This window comes from Thalassophryne amazonica, chromosome 14 (assembly GCF_902500255.1).
Source record: "Thalassophryne amazonica chromosome 14, fThaAma1.1, whole genome shotgun sequence".
Lineage (NCBI taxonomy): Eukaryota > Metazoa > Chordata > Actinopteri > Batrachoidiformes > Batrachoididae > Thalassophryne > Thalassophryne amazonica.
In genome coordinates, this window is record NC_047116.1 from 26,114,609 (window position 1) to 26,131,948 (window position 17,340).

Here is a 17,340-nt window from a genome sequence, read left to right on the forward strand (position 1 = left end):
ATGATCCTACCTACAAATGAACTGCAAAAGGTAGATAAAAATGCAGATTTGTGCAATATGACCCCTTTATGTTTGTTTTCTAACAAATGCTGTACTTTTTTTTGTTGGCAGCTGTGGTGTAAAAAAAAAAAAAAGACCCATCAAAAGTCGCACAGACGAGGCTCAAAAAGTTACAGAGGATGTAATATGCATGTGTTCAAAGCTCCATTGTGTCTCATCGGTGGTTACACGTGTGTGTGTGTGTGTGTGTGTGTGTGTGTGTGTGTGTGTGTGTGTGTGTGTGTGTGTGTGTGTGTGTGTGTGTGTGTGCACTCCTGGTGTAAAACACGATTATGGGATGTCGAGCTTTCCCTGCCCAACCACCACGAAAGCATAAAAGGCATTTTGTCGGCTGGGATGCGGCACCAGCGCAGTCCGTCACATAGGATGCTGCAGGATGCTGCCAGAGGATCCATCCCAACAGTCCGAGGAGCACATCGCTGCAGCCTGCCGAACAAACCAGCACACCGCCGGAGACACTCAAAGTAAAAAGTCTGGTCTGAGCGCCTCCTTTGAACTTGGATCCGGATGATGGCAGACGTCGGCGCGGATGCGGCTGTGTGACACCGGCTCCAGAACTTAAAGAAACGCCATGACTCTTGATTTGGATCTCCACACGACGTGAAGTTCTGCAGAAATCCCGGGTGTCTGTGTCGACATTATGTTTTATTTTGGACCTTTATCAACATGTGGTGATCGGATTCGTGGATGGATATAATTCCTGAAAAGAAAAACTGATTATTCACAGTGATGGAGTGAAAACACTATATCCTGATATGATGGATGATAGATCCAGTAAACTCGTCTTGGTTCCTATTCTAGCTGTCCTTTTTGTTATGATAGGATACCAGTACATTTGTCCAACCGGCAGCAATTCGTGCCACTTTAAAACTGGGGAGAAATTCCGGGGGGTAAGTCTACTTTCGACTCCCTATCAGGACATTGATGATTTTTACCGCGATCAGGACCTGGAGGAAGAGAGTCCTCCCAGGCTGCCCTCAAAATTCAACTTCACCGAGCGAGACCTGGACAGACACGTGGAGTTCAACATCAAAGGGGACGACGTGATCGTGTTTCTGCACATCCAGAAGACCGGAGGAACCACTTTCGGGAGGCACCTGGTGAGGAATATCCGCCTGGAGCAGCCGTGCGACTGTAAGCCGGGACAGAAGAAATGCACGTGTCACCGACCCGGGAAAGAGGAGTCCTGGCTCTTCTCCCGCTTCTCCACCGGCTGGAGCTGCGGGCTGCACGCGGACTGGACCGAGCTCACGAACTGCGTACCGGTCATTATGGATAAGAAAGAAGCCCAAAGGAATAGAAGGTACCGGTGTGAGCCCCTGTGTGTGTGTGTGTGTGTGTGTGTGTGTGTGTGTGTGTGTGTGTGTGTGTGTGTGTGTGTGTGTGTGTGTGTGTGTGTGTGTGTGTGTGTGTGTGTGTGCCTCTTTAATGACCTTTAATTATGTCTGTATGTGAATTTGAATAGCACCCCCACCACCCCCAACTGTCCTCTGATGGGTATTAACGGGATATGAAGGATACATTTATCTACAAATATACGATATACAAATGAATATAATTTAATGTAATTACTAGTTTCAAAAAAAGATAATTAATTGCTGCCCAGGGGTGTGTGTGTGTGGGGGGGGGCAACAGGATGTCAGTGGCACCTCCACACACCCCACTCTTGGTTTGAAGCTTGAACTGTGATTTCACACCCTGGATTAGAAATTGTACTTTTATAATACTTAGAAAGTTACGAGTAACTGTTGCTTTTTTGTTGAAAGGTCATGTTCACTTTTGGCAGCCATACTCATGAGGACAATGGTGTTTGGTGATGCAGGAGTGATTGATTGAATGTATTTCATAATTTTGTATGGTATTTTTGTAAAATTGATCGATTATTTTTATAAAATTGAATGCATGTACATAAAGTGTATATATATATCTATATATCTATAGATATATAGATATAGATATATACACTTTATGTACATGCATATATCTATATCTATATCTATATATTTCTGATCGGAAACTCTACGAGTAGAATTTCCGATTGGAAACTGTACTTGTAGAGTCTCCGATCGGAGATTCTACTGGCAGAATCGTAGACTCGACCAGTAGAGTTTCCAATGAACTGTAAAAAAAAACCCTCAAAATCCCCCCCCCCCCCCCCCCCCCCCAACCTTAAAATTGAGCAGTGTAGATTTTAATCCTTATTTCTGGCTGCATGAGAGACGACAAAGTAAAAGGCTTATTACTGTCAAACAAAGGACTCGGTTGCTGTAAAGCAACCGAGAGAAAACTTTAAAACTTCAGGACAAGTTGGCATCATGTTTAGACATTCTCAGGATGAACAGTGATGGTAAAACGCTAACATATTTAGGTAAAGAGTGTTTTTTTTATTCAAAGTTGTACATTTTTTCAAAGCATATTATATTTCCTGAACACAACATGCCAGCTTCTTGGATTAACTTTTGTGATATAATGAAATAAATATGTAATCTCTCACTGCAGAAAGATTTGGGTTAATTTTGCAAAGTGAAAAAGACAGCATAGTTGTCCCTGTTGTTACAGAAAATTGACATGGTGAACTTTTTATACAGAATTTGGCAAAAAAAAAACTACCACATAAAAGCAAGTGCAAATTCACACCATTTTCTGCATATTTAAATAAATAAATAAATAAATAAAGTCCTTCAAGATGTGGCATGTGGTATGTCCAGAACCCTCGGACAATTGGAAAAACCAGACATAAAAAAACATACTTCTGGAAAAAGTGCATTCATGAGGTTACCTCAGTAATTTGAGTCATCAACTATGAACCCTATACTACAGTCGAGCTAGGCTAACGTCATCTTTTGGGCTAAGTGAAATTGTCAAATTGCCTGACATAGAGTTCAAGGAATTTTGCCCCGAGCTAGAGGTCTGAATCTCCAAGCTTCTGAGGGTTCTGAACGCAGCAATAATCAGGAAATAAAGAAGCTAATATTTAGGGCTCTGTCACACCTTGACGATTTAGCCAGCGTATGCCAACGTATGAAGAATTTGTCATATATGCTGGATATGTCAAATAAGTTATGCAGCTGTCACATCTTGATGATTCAGTCAACGTATACTCAAAGCCCCATTTCCACCAAGTGGTTTGAGTCGGTACTGCATGGTATAGTACGGGTTGGAATGGTTAAGTCTGGCTTGGGTTGCCTTTCCAATGCTGGCAGAGCCCTTTTGTTTGGCAAGTGGAACACGTAAATATTGATGTGCAAGTCATCAAGCATGTGTACGCCATTGACGGCCCCTAGCCTCCACACAGAGGCTAAAGAGAGTAATTTAACATTTTTTTAATTTTATTTTTGTCTTGGTGGCTCGTGGGATTTATTTTTATTACATGCACAATGCTGGAGAATCGACTGATGTCTGTGGTAAACATTGTGGCACAAAGCGTCAGCGTTTTCTAGTTCAGAATGCACAAAATACAGAGGGACTTCTTTTAAAACATTACATGTATTCAGCCATGACAAGGAATTAAAGTATTTTCAGATGTTGTTTTCCAAAGTCAGGATGATTTATATGGTTAGGTTTTCATAAGGCTGTGATGAATCTGAAACGAACAGATAAGATTAAGACTTTATATTTACTCTGTGTGTGAATGGTTTTAATATTTGAAACAGTCTTAACTCTTCGCATGAGGACTGCAGCTTTCAGTTGTTCAGCCAATCAATGGACATATTTTGATTAATCAGTAACTTACAAGAAACGTGTGTCAACAATCGCATAACTTACCTACAACTTACGGCCTGTGTATGCAGGAGGTATGAGTGATACGTTGGCATACGTCAAAAATATTGTGCATTCCCAAAAATGTTTGACGTACTCGCTGTATTACAATGTGTATCGGCGTGGTTCGACGTGCAGCACGATACTGGTGCGATGGTTCATGCACGCAGGAACACAGTGCCACCAGTTGCACGATGTGGTTTGACATCGTGCAGCTGGTGTGAAGAAAAAAAAATAAAACAAATACATGCTGCAGCGGTTCTGTGCACGCGGAAACACAGCAGCTTTTCCCCAGCAGCTGTGCGATGTGGTTGTAACCACAAAAAAAAAAAATACATGTCACCCACGGGATTCGAACCCGCACCTTCCAAAAGCTCTGATTGCAGCCATAAACCTTAACAAGTGCGCTACTGTCCCGTTAAAGGTGCTGAACACTGCCTTATATCAAGAACCACATGGACGTATTTAAAAAATAAAAACGATGCACCATATAAAAACATCACATTGTATTAAATCCCTCTCATCAAGCGGGTAATACAAATGTAATCAGTCTTTTCCTCTGTAGATGACCCAATGTCACTGACGTACAGTCATGAAATCACACAAATGAGAAGCAGTTCGCTCATCTCATTCATGTCCACATCTGCTGGCGCATGTCCTGCTGGCCCGCGCATGTCTTGCCGACATGCGTGTCTTGTGGACGGCACGCCGGAGGACACCGCGTCATGTGGAACAGAGCTCACGTGGGTGACATGACAGTCAGATCGCCTGCTGTGTGTTATGATTTGAGGGTCCATTCCAACCTAGGTGCAGCCTGTCCATGTGCGTGCCTGCTTGTTACAGCCTGTCGCCACAGTGATATATGTTTTTATTTTTGTCCACTTGATGACAGCAAACAGACACACGCGCGTCACATTGGTCAGTTTTTAGTCCGTGTCCGTCCAAACACAGTACTGTCCAGCTGGGATGTCCAGAATGACAGATCTCCATGGCCGCTTCTGTCATTGCCACACCTCCTGTCAGTTCAGCGCACACACCAAAGCCACACTCGTGGGGCACTTAGACAAATTTCTGATTATCTGCAGACTTTTGTTGTGCCAAGAGTGCAAATGGTCACACATTGTCTAAGTGCCATGCGAGCGGTGTTAGATGTTCGTGCGTGTCACCTGGAATTTGGCCGACACCTGCCACGAGAGGGATTGATGGGCTCGCACGGCGCACAGTCTGTCTTTCAGCCACTGGTGTGCACAAATAGTTATAGCAACTGGTGTACAAGGCCTTGGAAGCAGCTACGAAATTACACGGTTTGCATACAGTTCCTGCTTCATGCGCACTTAATGTGCAATTCGACCAAATTTGCACTATGTGTGAAGGGGCCCTTAGAAACATTACTTATGTATAATTGTACGTGTGTATCCTGAAATTATCCTTTTGTTTTTTTTAATTTACCAACTGGTGAATGTGTTTGTCTATATGTGGCCCTGTCTGGCATCCTCTCCAAGGTGGGACATGCCCTATGACTGCTGGGATAGGCTCCAGCCCCCTGCAACCCTTAACTGGAGTAAGCGGGTGTAGAATATGAATGAATGGATGAATTTACCAGCCGTTTTGTTTTGGAAAAAAAAATTGTGCAATGACTCTTTGGATTGTTTGGGTCATGAAGAATACACCTGTTGTATCCTTCGTTATCATTGGAAACATGGCACCATTTGTTGGCCGCATTCCAAGAATCCTTTGAAATGAGACCGCCTAGTTGTGCCACTATGATGCATGTGGTTGATGAATTCGCCCTTTGAAGGATGCGGCCCCTGAATCGAGACACAGATACACACTGACTTTCACTTCTTGTTTGTCTAACAGGAATGGCTATGAACTAAAAGTACTTAAAAGCTTATTTTCACCACCTAGCGTGGACGACTATGATAGTCTATGATTTTAGATCACATTTTTGAAAATCTCTTTATTCTAAGGAACTATGTACTTGTAAGGTTATTTTGCATTGTTTTCAATTAAATGCTCCAGTAAATGTATCAAATTAGTGTTAGTAAAAAATATTAATCAAAAAAAAAAAAAGAGGAACCCCTTGTCGGTCATTGTTCCCCCTAGCATTTGTCTATAGCGCCTGTGCGACAGGCCGGCTCTGACTGCATGAGTGCGCTTACTTTCTTCGGCTACTATTAGGCTCAGTTGCAGAGTTCTTATTTCACAGCAGGAATCATAAGTGTTTTCAGTCGGCTGTTCAAATGATGCAGTTCCCTGAAGCGATTTCATTGTCACTCAACTAAAGGACTGAACGCACTTACTCAAAATTGTCCGAGTGTTTTAATAAGAGTATGTGCCCTTTGAATTCATTAGGATAATGGCAATGGTTTGCAGTAGTGGCTGATTATGCTCGCTGGCTTTCATCCTTGTCCACTATAATGTGCAAAGCTAGGCTATATTCAACTCAGTACTTTTGGCGATGTCATTTTTTGGAGGATTGCATTCAGTGAGTTGGTGGATGCACGTCTTTAAAGTAAAATTGTGGTGGTGAATTTAAAATGCATTAGCTCTATTTTCCCATTAAACTTTCAAGCAAATCACTATTTGCAATTGCTCATACTAATGTCGGCTATAATGAACATGGTACAATTACTGAAGGGGAGCAGTGTAATGAACTCGTCACTGCGTGAGCAATTCTGTATGTTTTCTGGAGTAATTGGTATTTAAAGTTGCATGACAGTTAAGTCTGATGATTCAAATGACAGATTAAAACTGTTACATGTGTCTACATGTCAGATTGCATGGGAAAAGCACAAACCAAAGTGTAGCAGATTCTAGGTTTTTTCCAGCCGCAGCATTTCCAGTGTAGCATTTTCTCCTTCTGTTTTTGAAAAATACAATCATGCACTCAAGAGCAAGAACTTGAGCCCGTGATTTATTTCTGCAGTGCCAAGTGTTTCTTCTACCCGGGAAAGTGCTCATTGGATGCGACAGCTTTTCATTTCGCAGCTGCAGCACCTATTCTGCACTTACAGTCTTCTCGTTGCTTGTTCTTTAGCAGGTTCTCGCATTTATTGTGTCCTGAGAAGTATTCTGCCACTGACTCAACTCAGGATGTTATGCAGACACATTATGTTTGAGCACGCAGCCACTAACACACACAGGACATTTACTTAGTGAGACGGCTAATATATCATGCAAATTTTATATTGATAATGATTTTGTCTACCGGCGATGCCTTAATTACAATGTCTTAAGTGATGCAAGGACAAAAACCCCCACATAAAAGTAGAACAATACTCAGTGTGTGTAGTGTACGAGGGCTGTCAATAAAGTTACGGTCCTTTTTATTTTTTTCAAAAACTATATGGATTTCATTCATATGTTTTTACGTCAGACATGCTTGAACCCTCGTGCGCATGCGTGAGTTTTTCCACGCCTGTCGGTGACGTCATTCGCCTGTGAGCACTCCTTGTGGGAGGAGTCGTCCAGCCCCTCGTCGGAATTCCTTTGTCTGAGAAGTTGCTGAGAGACTGGCGCGTTGTTTGATCAGAATTTTTTCTAAACCTGTGAGACACATCGAAGTGGACACGGTTCGAAAAATTAAGCTGGTTTTCAGTGAAAATTTTAACAGCTGATGAGAGATTTTGAGGTGATTCTGTCGCTTTAAGGACTTTTCACAGTGCGAGACGTCGCGCAGCGCTCTCAGGCGGCGTCATCAGCCTGTTTCAAGCTGAAAACCTGCACATTTCAGGCTCTATTGATCCAGGACGTCGTGAGAGAACAGAGAAGTTTCAGAAGAAGTCGGTTTCAGCATTTTATCCGGATATTACACTGTTAAAGGAGATTTTTTTAATGAAAGACGTGCGGACGGATCCGCGCGTCGGGACGCAGCCGACGCGGTGCGGCGGCACAGGAAAAACACCTCCGTGTTGATAACCATTTGTAAAATCCAGGCGGCTTTTGATGGCTTTCAGTGGAGTGAGTATATGAGAAATTGTTTAACAGGCAGGACATGTTCCAACTTGTCCTTAAGGCTTTCAACAGAGGTGTTTTTCCTGTGGCGGAGCGTCGCGGCGGCTGCGTCCCGACGCGCGGACCCGTCCGCACGTCTTTCATTAAAAAAATCTCCTTGAACAGTGGAATATCCGGATAAAATGCTGAAACCGACTTCTTCTGAAACTTCTCTGTTCTCTCACGACGTCCTGGATCAATAGAGCCTGAAATGTGGAGGTTTTCAGCTTGAACAGGCTGACGACGACGCCTGAGAGCGCAGCGCGACGTCTCGCACCGTGAAAAGTCCTTAAAGCGACAGAATCACCTCAAAATCTCTCATCAGCCGTTAAAATTTTCACTGAAAACCAGCTTAATTTTTCGAACCGTGTCCACTTCGATGTGTCTCACAGGTTTAGAAAAAATTTTGATCAAACAACGCGCCAGTCTCTCAGCAACTTCTCAGACAAAGGAATTCCGACGAGGGGCTGGACGACTCCTCCCACAAGGAGTGCTCACAGGCGAATGACGTCACCGACAGGCGTGGAAAAACTCACGCATGCGCACGAGGGTTCAAGCATGTCTGACGTAAAAACATATGAATGAAATCCATATAGTTTTTGAAAAAAATAAAAAGGACCGTAACTTTATTGACAGACCTCGTACTTTCACCGTTACCCAACTCAGTGTGTGTAGTGTACTTTCACCATTACCCAAAGACCCATATCCAACAATGAAATTATGATTTATTATTATTATTATTATAAAAGTTTCATAATGTTCAGGGTTTTTCTTTGTATTATGTAAGACAAAAAATGTTCAAGGTACAAATAAGGCATAGATAACAAGAATCAGATGACAACAGCGCTTCACAGTTCTGTCTATTTTTCTTGCTTCAGACTGTAAGATGAAATGTTTTAAGCTCCCGCTGTGGAAGCATTTTCCTGAATGTGCTTTGTAATAAAACCACCTCAACTCAAAACTATGCAGCAAAGACTTTAAATGTGAAAGAAAGATTCAGTCACACAACAAGCAACGCCTGAGAACGTTTTTACTAAAGTCGTGTTCTGATGGGATTAGCTTCACATTGACAGGTGGAGTCGTGGCAATCCCTCAGTGGCAAGGAAGATCGCCTCTGGATCAATTCCCTGACGGGATGTTGGACGTGGAGAAATTCAATGGCTATCCACCATTGGGGATTTCTTGTTTCACCAGAGCGCCGTTAGCTGTCTTGTGTTAAGGGTCCTGTTGGGCCTTCATGGCTACCGTAGAAGCCACTGGGCACACAAGGTCCTCATCATATTGCGCCCAAACAGGCAATCCCCTGCTTGATTCATTACCCAGGTGTCACTGCATGGATGAGGGGTTGGATTTTGACACCTAAGAGGTAGAGTAATGTAATTACTACCAGAGTCTCAGTGACTTTATGCTGTGTTTACACATAGGCAGGACGCGTTATGAATGTCATATTTGCGTCATTCTTGGCACATTCCTGACATTCTTATTGTGACTTAACACATCTGAAAAGTCTCGTTCCAGTGCTCATCAAGCGCACTCCTGCAGGTGTTCCACCTGCTACTGCTGCTGTGCCTAATTTTTAGGAAAACGAGCAAGACGAGAGCCGCGTGGAGCCACACATATGGCTCTCTCCGGCTCCTCCTCCTCTCTGCGCCACTCCATGGCACAGAGCCCAACTAAGCATACAATTGCAAAATTCTTCTGCTGTGGATTATTCTGGATTTTGAGGAGCAAACTGGAGCAATCTGAATTGCTCAGCAGCTGACGGTAGGATGAATATTATGACTTTTACCTGTTATAAAACAGTCCATAGGAATTACATCAGGTTACACTAATCCTGGGTGCATACATGTGTAAGTAAACATTCCATCCTATGAACTCCCATGGAAAATGAGTTTGTTGTGGTTTATCTCAAGTATGGAGGTGCTTAAAGACAGTAAACCTGGCAGCAGCAGTCCCGGTACGCTCAAAAAACTGATGCATTGGATGAACTCAATTCAATTATGAACAGGATTTTCATCTAATAAATATCATATATGTAGCCCCAACTCAAATAAAGCACATCCATGCAAGATAATTTAATTTAATTATTTGTGACTGCATATATTTATTAGATGGAAATCCTGCTCATAATTGAATTGAGTTCATCCAATGAGTCAGTTGTTTGAGTGATACACTCAAACAAAACTGACTCATTGAATTGGATTCCATCTAATGAATATATGTTGTCCCAACTAATTTAAATTACATTATCTTGCATGGATGTGTGTTTTTTTTTAGTTGGGGCTACATATATTTATTAAATGGAAATCCTGCTCATAATTGAATTGAGTTCATCCAATGAGTCAATTGTTTGAGTGATACAAATTATATAAATGAGCCGCCAAGTCCTGATTCCCCAGGTGGCCACTGCTCGTGGCTGTCAGACCCGGTACTGCTGGCAGGAGCAAAAACAGGTTAAGGTGGATGTGTGTACACCCAGCAAACAGTCAGCAACTCACAGAAATCCTCCTGAAGGAATAAATCCAGATACTCCCGAAGTGCAGAGGAAAACTGGAGAACGTGCAGTGTCAATGGTTATACTCAGTAAGTCAGAAGTGAGGAGTGGAGACGCCAACTCCTCCAACTTCCACAAACTCGGCTACAAGCTGCAAGTATAAGTCACAGCTGCAAAGACTTCAGTAACAATGAATGTACGTACGGCACAAAACAGCTGAGTCGGTTTACCTGTATGGTAAGCTGATAACTCGGCAGAGTTATGGTGTCTCTCCCAGGCTTTTATGGAATGTGATGATGATGATGATACACGTAAACAGCTGACAGCCTAACCGTGCACACCTGGAGACGTCAACCAGCCCGTGCGCCCTCTAAGGGCCAAGAAGTGCCAGTGTGGCAGGGCACCATCTGGTGGTGGGCCAGCAGTACCTCCTCTTTGGGCAGCCCACACAACACAATGAGTCAGTTTTGTTTGAGTGATACATATATTTATTAAATGGAAATCCTGCTCATAATTGAATTGAGTTCATCCAATGAGTCATTTGCTTGAGTGATACACTCAAACAAAACTGACTCATTGGATTGGATTCCATCTAATGAATATATGTTGTCCCAACTAAATTAAATTACATTATCTTGCATGGATGTGTGTTTTTTTTTTTTTTTAGTTGGGGCTACATATATTTGTTAGATGGAAATCCTGCACATAATTGAATTGAGTTCATCCAATGAGCCATTTTTTGAGTGTATTTACCCCCGTGTCCCATGCTCTGCATGAATGTGTGACCATTAGTCCTGCATTTGTGTGGACACCCTTGGTGCTCACAGCCACTTGTGGATGTCCCACATTGGTAAATTCAAATGTTGGCAGGTATGCAGCAGCAGAGTTTTATACTTGAGTTTTATTTTTGTAGAATTTCTGTTTTAATTAATGCCGACATATTATGGCTACAGTCGTTGAAATTGTGATCATGTGCATGTCAGCGCCTCACATCTACATCCTAACTGCAACTTCTGTAGCATGTAGGTTAAATCTTATCTTCAAATACACCTTGCAGTACAGTGGGACCCAGAGTAGTACCATCCCATTCCATCCCAGCATGCAGATTAAAAAATAAAGTTACAGGTTAAATACAAAAGTCAGTAGGATGCGACACGTTTACGTCATATCTTACAAGAGGTCTTTGTACCATCTGTTCTGCTTTGGCACATGGAGAGTTCACCTCTGCACAGAGTGCAAACAGTCAAAAAAAGAAGTACCTGACAGACGACTTAAGAAGACAATAGACTGTCTGTCAAGACAGATCTGTTCTGTCACAGAGCAGAGAACACGGAAATGAAAAAAGAAAAAGTGCAGAAGCCTGGTAATTTTCTTTTTTTTAAGGAATGACTGCAGTGCATTTATGGTATGGTATTTGAATGAATGGACCACGCCCAACAAAGATCTCTTAACCCATGCAAATAAATCATAAATATTACAGACGTTATGAAGTAAAATTAAATGATTCCTCCTCCCCATGCAAAACTAACCCTGTTCAAATAGGGCTTTAGTTAAACTGTGGAACTGAATTCCAATGATTCAACAGTCAGAAAAGAAAAAGCACTGATGTATGGGTGTGACCAGTGTTTGAGCAACATTCAACAAAAAAACTGATGTAATAAAACAGCAAATTATGTGTAGTTTTCAATATATTCAGACTTGAGCACAGACAATCCATCACATACTTTTTACAGGCAACAATCACATTTCCGAGTGCAGGATTACCTTTGTTACAGTACACAGACCAAAAAAAAACAAAAAAAGCTGAAACATGCTCTACATTTGTTCAACTGCATTAAGAAAAGCTTCACTCTACGTAATGACACATTTAACCTCTGAGCACTACGGAATGCTGAGGGACAAAATATAGAAAATTCTTCTGTGCTGCTAATCCAGTTAAAAACATCATTTTATTGTGACACATCACTTTCTGTTTTTGATTCAAACTACTATGATTGAATGTAGCTGTAATATGATGGAAACTGCTATGGGTCCCTGGTGGTGACCAGCCAAGCAAACCTGCAGGCCATCCTTATCTCCAGGCAGTTATCTGTCATCGCCAGATGCTATGTGGGCTTCCTTTTGCCCTGGTTCATACGTTGGGGTCTTCAGCTATGAGGCACCTGGATGCTGGAATCTGTTCAAGAAAACATGCCACATGGTTACAGTGTTGCAGCTGATGCTCCTCAACATCCATGTAGCAGATCCAACATTTAATTATAGGCATATTTCATGTGGACATAATGCCTTGGTGGCATGAACCCTCTGGGTTTCAAGGGCATTTAATAGGGGAGCTACGACCACTACCTTTGCACCCCCCCCCCCAGGACTAAACCAAACCAACTTTTTTAGGTTCCTTAGATGACCCCAAAACACAATCAGGATGTTCCCAAAAATAAAAACTGGCCTCAAGCCAGTTATCCAAGATGGCGTCCAAGATGGCTGCCAAAATAGGGTTTTTCACTAAAACACTTTTAAACAACATATAAACAACTTAAATATCACAGAGATTCAATGGGAAGACCATTGCAGGTCACAGCAAACTCATTTGTGCCCAAGCTAAATTCATTCATGGGTTTAAGATTCAAAATGGCGTCCAAATGGCCACCAATAGACCCTTATCATTGAATCGCTGTGATATTTAAGTTGGATATTTAAGGGGTTGGCAGCTCCCCACAACACCCCTAGATTAAAGGTCCACGTTTGAAGACATTTGTTTTTCCATACTATTACTACAACTACTTATAATAATAACGATAATAATAATAATTTCAATAACTAAAATGTTTAGAAAGAATTTAAGTGTTAGAAAAATGTTAGAAAGAATATAATAGTTACATTCATAATCAATGTTGGTTAGAAATTGCAAGGTTTACTGTTACAGTGCTGTCAGTTGTTAAATATGAAGTCAAGAAAGATGTCTTTATTTAATTTTTTATAAAACAAGTATTTATGTTCATTGAAGTCAAGAAAGGGTGACTATAAAATCAGTATTGGAAAAACGGGTTATCATTTTCATGTTGAGGTGGCGGGGGGAGGTGTTGTCGACAACTGCTGAAAGTAACTAATAAAGTAACTAGTAACTATCTTAGTTACTTTAAAATTAAGTAATAACAAAGTAACTAGTAACCATATTAGTTACTTTTAAAATTAAGTAATCCGTAAAGTAACTAAGTTACTTTTTCAAAGTGTAATCAGTAATTGGATTACTTTTTCAAAGTAACTGTGACAACACTGCTCATGAATATACCACATAAGATTATTTCTTTTGTGCAGATCACCCACCCCTAAGGTCACATAAAAAGCTTTCCTATGTCAATGGGTGAAGTTTTGAATATTAATCATAAATCACTTGTTTCATTTGAGGGACCGTCAGGTTGAGTGACTCTCTTCAGCCGGACCAGATCTGGAGGTGGCTGCTCTGCATGGTGCTGAATGGCCTTTTCATTCATGCAGGGCAGGTTGCACAGCCCACCAAAGGTCACGCGTGTCAGACTGGATCAGTATGTTTGCCCTGCGGTGCGGCTTCTCCGCAATGTGTCGTCAGTCAGCGGAGAAATGGAGCAGGCCGGACTGTTTGTGGGAAACATTCACTTGTCTTAAGTTGCTTTGTTGAGAACAGCGCAACAAACAAGAAACTGAATAAAAGGGCTCATTTTCATTCATTTCAGAATTATTGCAGATTGTTGCATGCATATTATGTCACTCATTGTCCCGTAAAGATGACTTCATTTGCTAATCCAGCAGTATATTTGTCCAAGGCATCTGCCACTACTGAAGTAACTTGACATAACTTGAAGTAAATTGATTTGTTTTATTTTTTAAGCAATCCTGCTAACATTTGAACAAGCAAAACAAACAAACGAGCATAATTTCCATTGCACAGGAAATAGAGTCTAGTGGGTATTCTACATATATTGGACTGTTTAGTCTCTGCAATTAGCAGTGCAAGCATCTGCATAACAGAGCCACTCAGTGAGTCAGTGGGTTTCAAAATTTTCCATCAATAACTATAAATATAACACAATGCTAAAAATGCTAAGCATTGCCTTCTTTGTAATTTGCAGTTGTTTAATTAATTATTAAGATCCTATTGTCTTACGTACAATTTATACATGTTCAGTAAAGCCCCTCTATCTATCAATAAATCAAAAACAATATTTACATTTTAACGGTGTCTGCAGGAGGCCTTGCGTGTGTGCATATATGAGCTTTTGACATGAGTGGAAGTTGTGAAAATCAAGGAATATTTGTAGATCACCTTCTGTACATTTGCAGGTATTAAGACAAATGTAACTCCATATGAAGTTAGCTTTGAGGTAGCAGGCGTTAACGTGCTGCAAATTCTCTTGTAAATCAGTTCAGAGGTGTTATTAGGTTCCAAAAACAGCGTTTTCAGTTATAAAAGTGTTTATTTCTCGCTAGTTTTTACATAAGCTTTTACATATTTCTAGCCAAAAACAAAGCGAAGTTAGCAGCTAGCGAAACCAGGAAGTGACATCACCATGCAAATGTGTGCTAATAAACGTTTTGTAAATCATTCCAGAGGTGTTACCAGGTTATAAAAACAGCGTTTTCAGTTTTAGAAATGTTTATTTCTCACTAGCTTTTACATAATATATGAGAAAGGTGTTATTTCTAGCCAAAACGAAGCAACATTAGCAGCTAGTGACACCAGGAAGTGACATCAAAATGCTAGCGTCTGTGAGATCATAACTTAAAATTAAGTACAAGGTTAGTCATTTTTGAACTTGTCCCAAGTTATGCTGACCACAGACAAACAGACAGACGGATCGACGGAAAGCCTTCATAATACCTAATGGCCATATTTGAGGGCCTCGGGTAAAAATAGATGCATATTCAGCTTTGACATTTTGAAACTTGGATAGACCGATATTTAGATAGATATTTTGAGTAATGATTGCATTGTGCATTGTGCATGATTTAACATGCACAATGTGCAGAACAAAAAATAAAAATAATACAAACAGTCCAACTTGGCCTAAAATAGGTAGTTCACTGGACCTCACCTGTATCTACCAGAACCCAAAATTTCAAAGGTGTATATGGAGTATTTACAGGGACAATTATTCAGTAAAATAATACATGTATACATCATATGCTATATTTTCATTCAGTTTGTAATAATACACACATGGTACACTGTGTTGTGAACATAAATTAACATATGCCATGGCTATAAATTTTCAAATTCAGTTTTCTCCAACTTCACACATTTTATTTACTAAACAATCGAAATATTTAGAATGCCTAGTTTAATTCTTTCTAAAGTAATTTAAAAAGTAATATTTAGGCAATGGTGTTACATTCTGCTGAAACAGAAACTTTTTAAATATAAATATGTCTGTAATGGTGGCAGCACGGTGGCTTAGTGGTTAGCACTGTTGCCTCACAGCGAGAAGGTCCTGGGTTCAATTCCCGTGGCCTTTCTGTGTGCTCCGGTTTCCTCCCACATCCAAAGATATGCGGGTTAGGTGGATTGGAATCTCTAAATTGTCCGTAGGTGTGTGTGTGGGTGTGTCTGTGTTTGTTTGTCTGTTTGTGGCCCTGCGACAGACTGTCATCCTGTCCTGGGTGTACCCCGCCTCACGTTCTATGACTGCTGGGATTGGCTCCAGCCCCCCGCGACCCTTAATTGGACTTGTCGGTAGTAGATGAATGAATGTCTGTAATGGTGTTTTTGACTATGCATGACTTCATCATATGACCTCTGTCTGATATTATTGTGAAACCATTCATACCAATTAATCACAAATATTTTTCTGATCACTAAATGTTTCAGCTCATCCATCTAGGTGTTTTGGTGGTTGAGTTATAAAAAAAGTGTTTTTTGGACCATGTTTTCATTTACCTTTGACCTTTCACCAAATTACTCCAAAATCTAATCACTTCTAGTTACCTATCCAAGTAATATTCCCACCAAGTGTGAAGGAAATCTGTCCAGAATTTCTTGAGTTATCTTGTCCAGACACATGCCAGTGGAAATAATACCCTGCTATTACTTCTTCGCCAGATAACAAGCAGAAACATCAGGTTGTGGAAACTGTTGAACATGTCAAGTGATTTTATTCTATCTGATGAAGTGTTTTGTTCTATAATCCAGAGGCGACTGCACTGTGATTTGAACCATACTGTGACCTGAAACCATGAGTTGTACCAATGAATTGTTACACCCTTATCTGAGCATCGCTTTCTGATACAGACAATCGTTTAGTAAGTTTTTATTTTTCTGTTGAAGTTGGAGAGCGTGATGAGCAATTGTAATGTGTTTTTGTATCAATTCAATTCAGTTCAGTTCAATTGAAGGCTTTATTACATCCCTGAAGGACAAACTGTGCAGCCAACAGTTTAAATACTCACATCCATTAAAAAAAAACTTAAAAAGCAAATACAACTTACATTAAAACTCATAATTAAGAACACATACAGTTAAAACACATCATAAGTAACAATTAATTCAAAGGTCTATTGCAACTAGGGTAAATAAGTTCCTAACGCTTTTTGTTCATCTTGGCGTTCTGCATCTCCAGCCGAAGGAAGCAGTTGAAACTCTCTGAACAGTGGATGACTTGAATCTGCCAGAATTTTCCTCGCCATCTTCAAAGACCTGACATCAGATAAACTTGTCCGGTCACTTAAGTTAAGGGACTGCCCACAATTTTGCTGCATACATTAATCATATACTCTGAAGCTTGTTTCAGTTCTTCAGGAGTCATACAGACTCAATAAAACACGACTAAAACATCTTCATAAGAACACTGTCGACATTAATTCTACGGTGCTGATACAGGAAGTCCATCTGCTGATGGGTCTTCTGAAAGACGGCACCCACTTGGGCTTCACAAGTGAGCTAATGAGGGTGCCCAAGTATTCATAGTACTGTACCACCTCTACAGTGTAGTCATCGATCACCACCGCAGAGATGGATGACTGATTCTTCCTAAATTCCATCACCATCTCCTTTGCTTTGG

At 40.9% G+C, this 17,340-nt stretch overlaps 1 protein-coding gene across 1 annotated transcript in view; it reads left to right on the forward strand.

Annotated features, from left to right (window-relative positions):
* Positions 1 to 620: 620 nt before the first annotated feature.
* hs6st3b (heparan sulfate 6-O-sulfotransferase 3b) overlaps positions 621 to 17,340 on the forward strand; it is a 280,965-nt gene continuing 264,245 nt past the window's right edge. Inside the window, exon 1 of the mRNA XM_034186433.1 lies at positions 621 to 1,363. Coding sequence (XP_034042324.1) covers positions 816 to 1,363 — 548 coding nt within the window. The 5' untranslated portion in view covers positions 621 to 815. The remainder of the gene's footprint in view (positions 1,364 to 17,340) is intronic.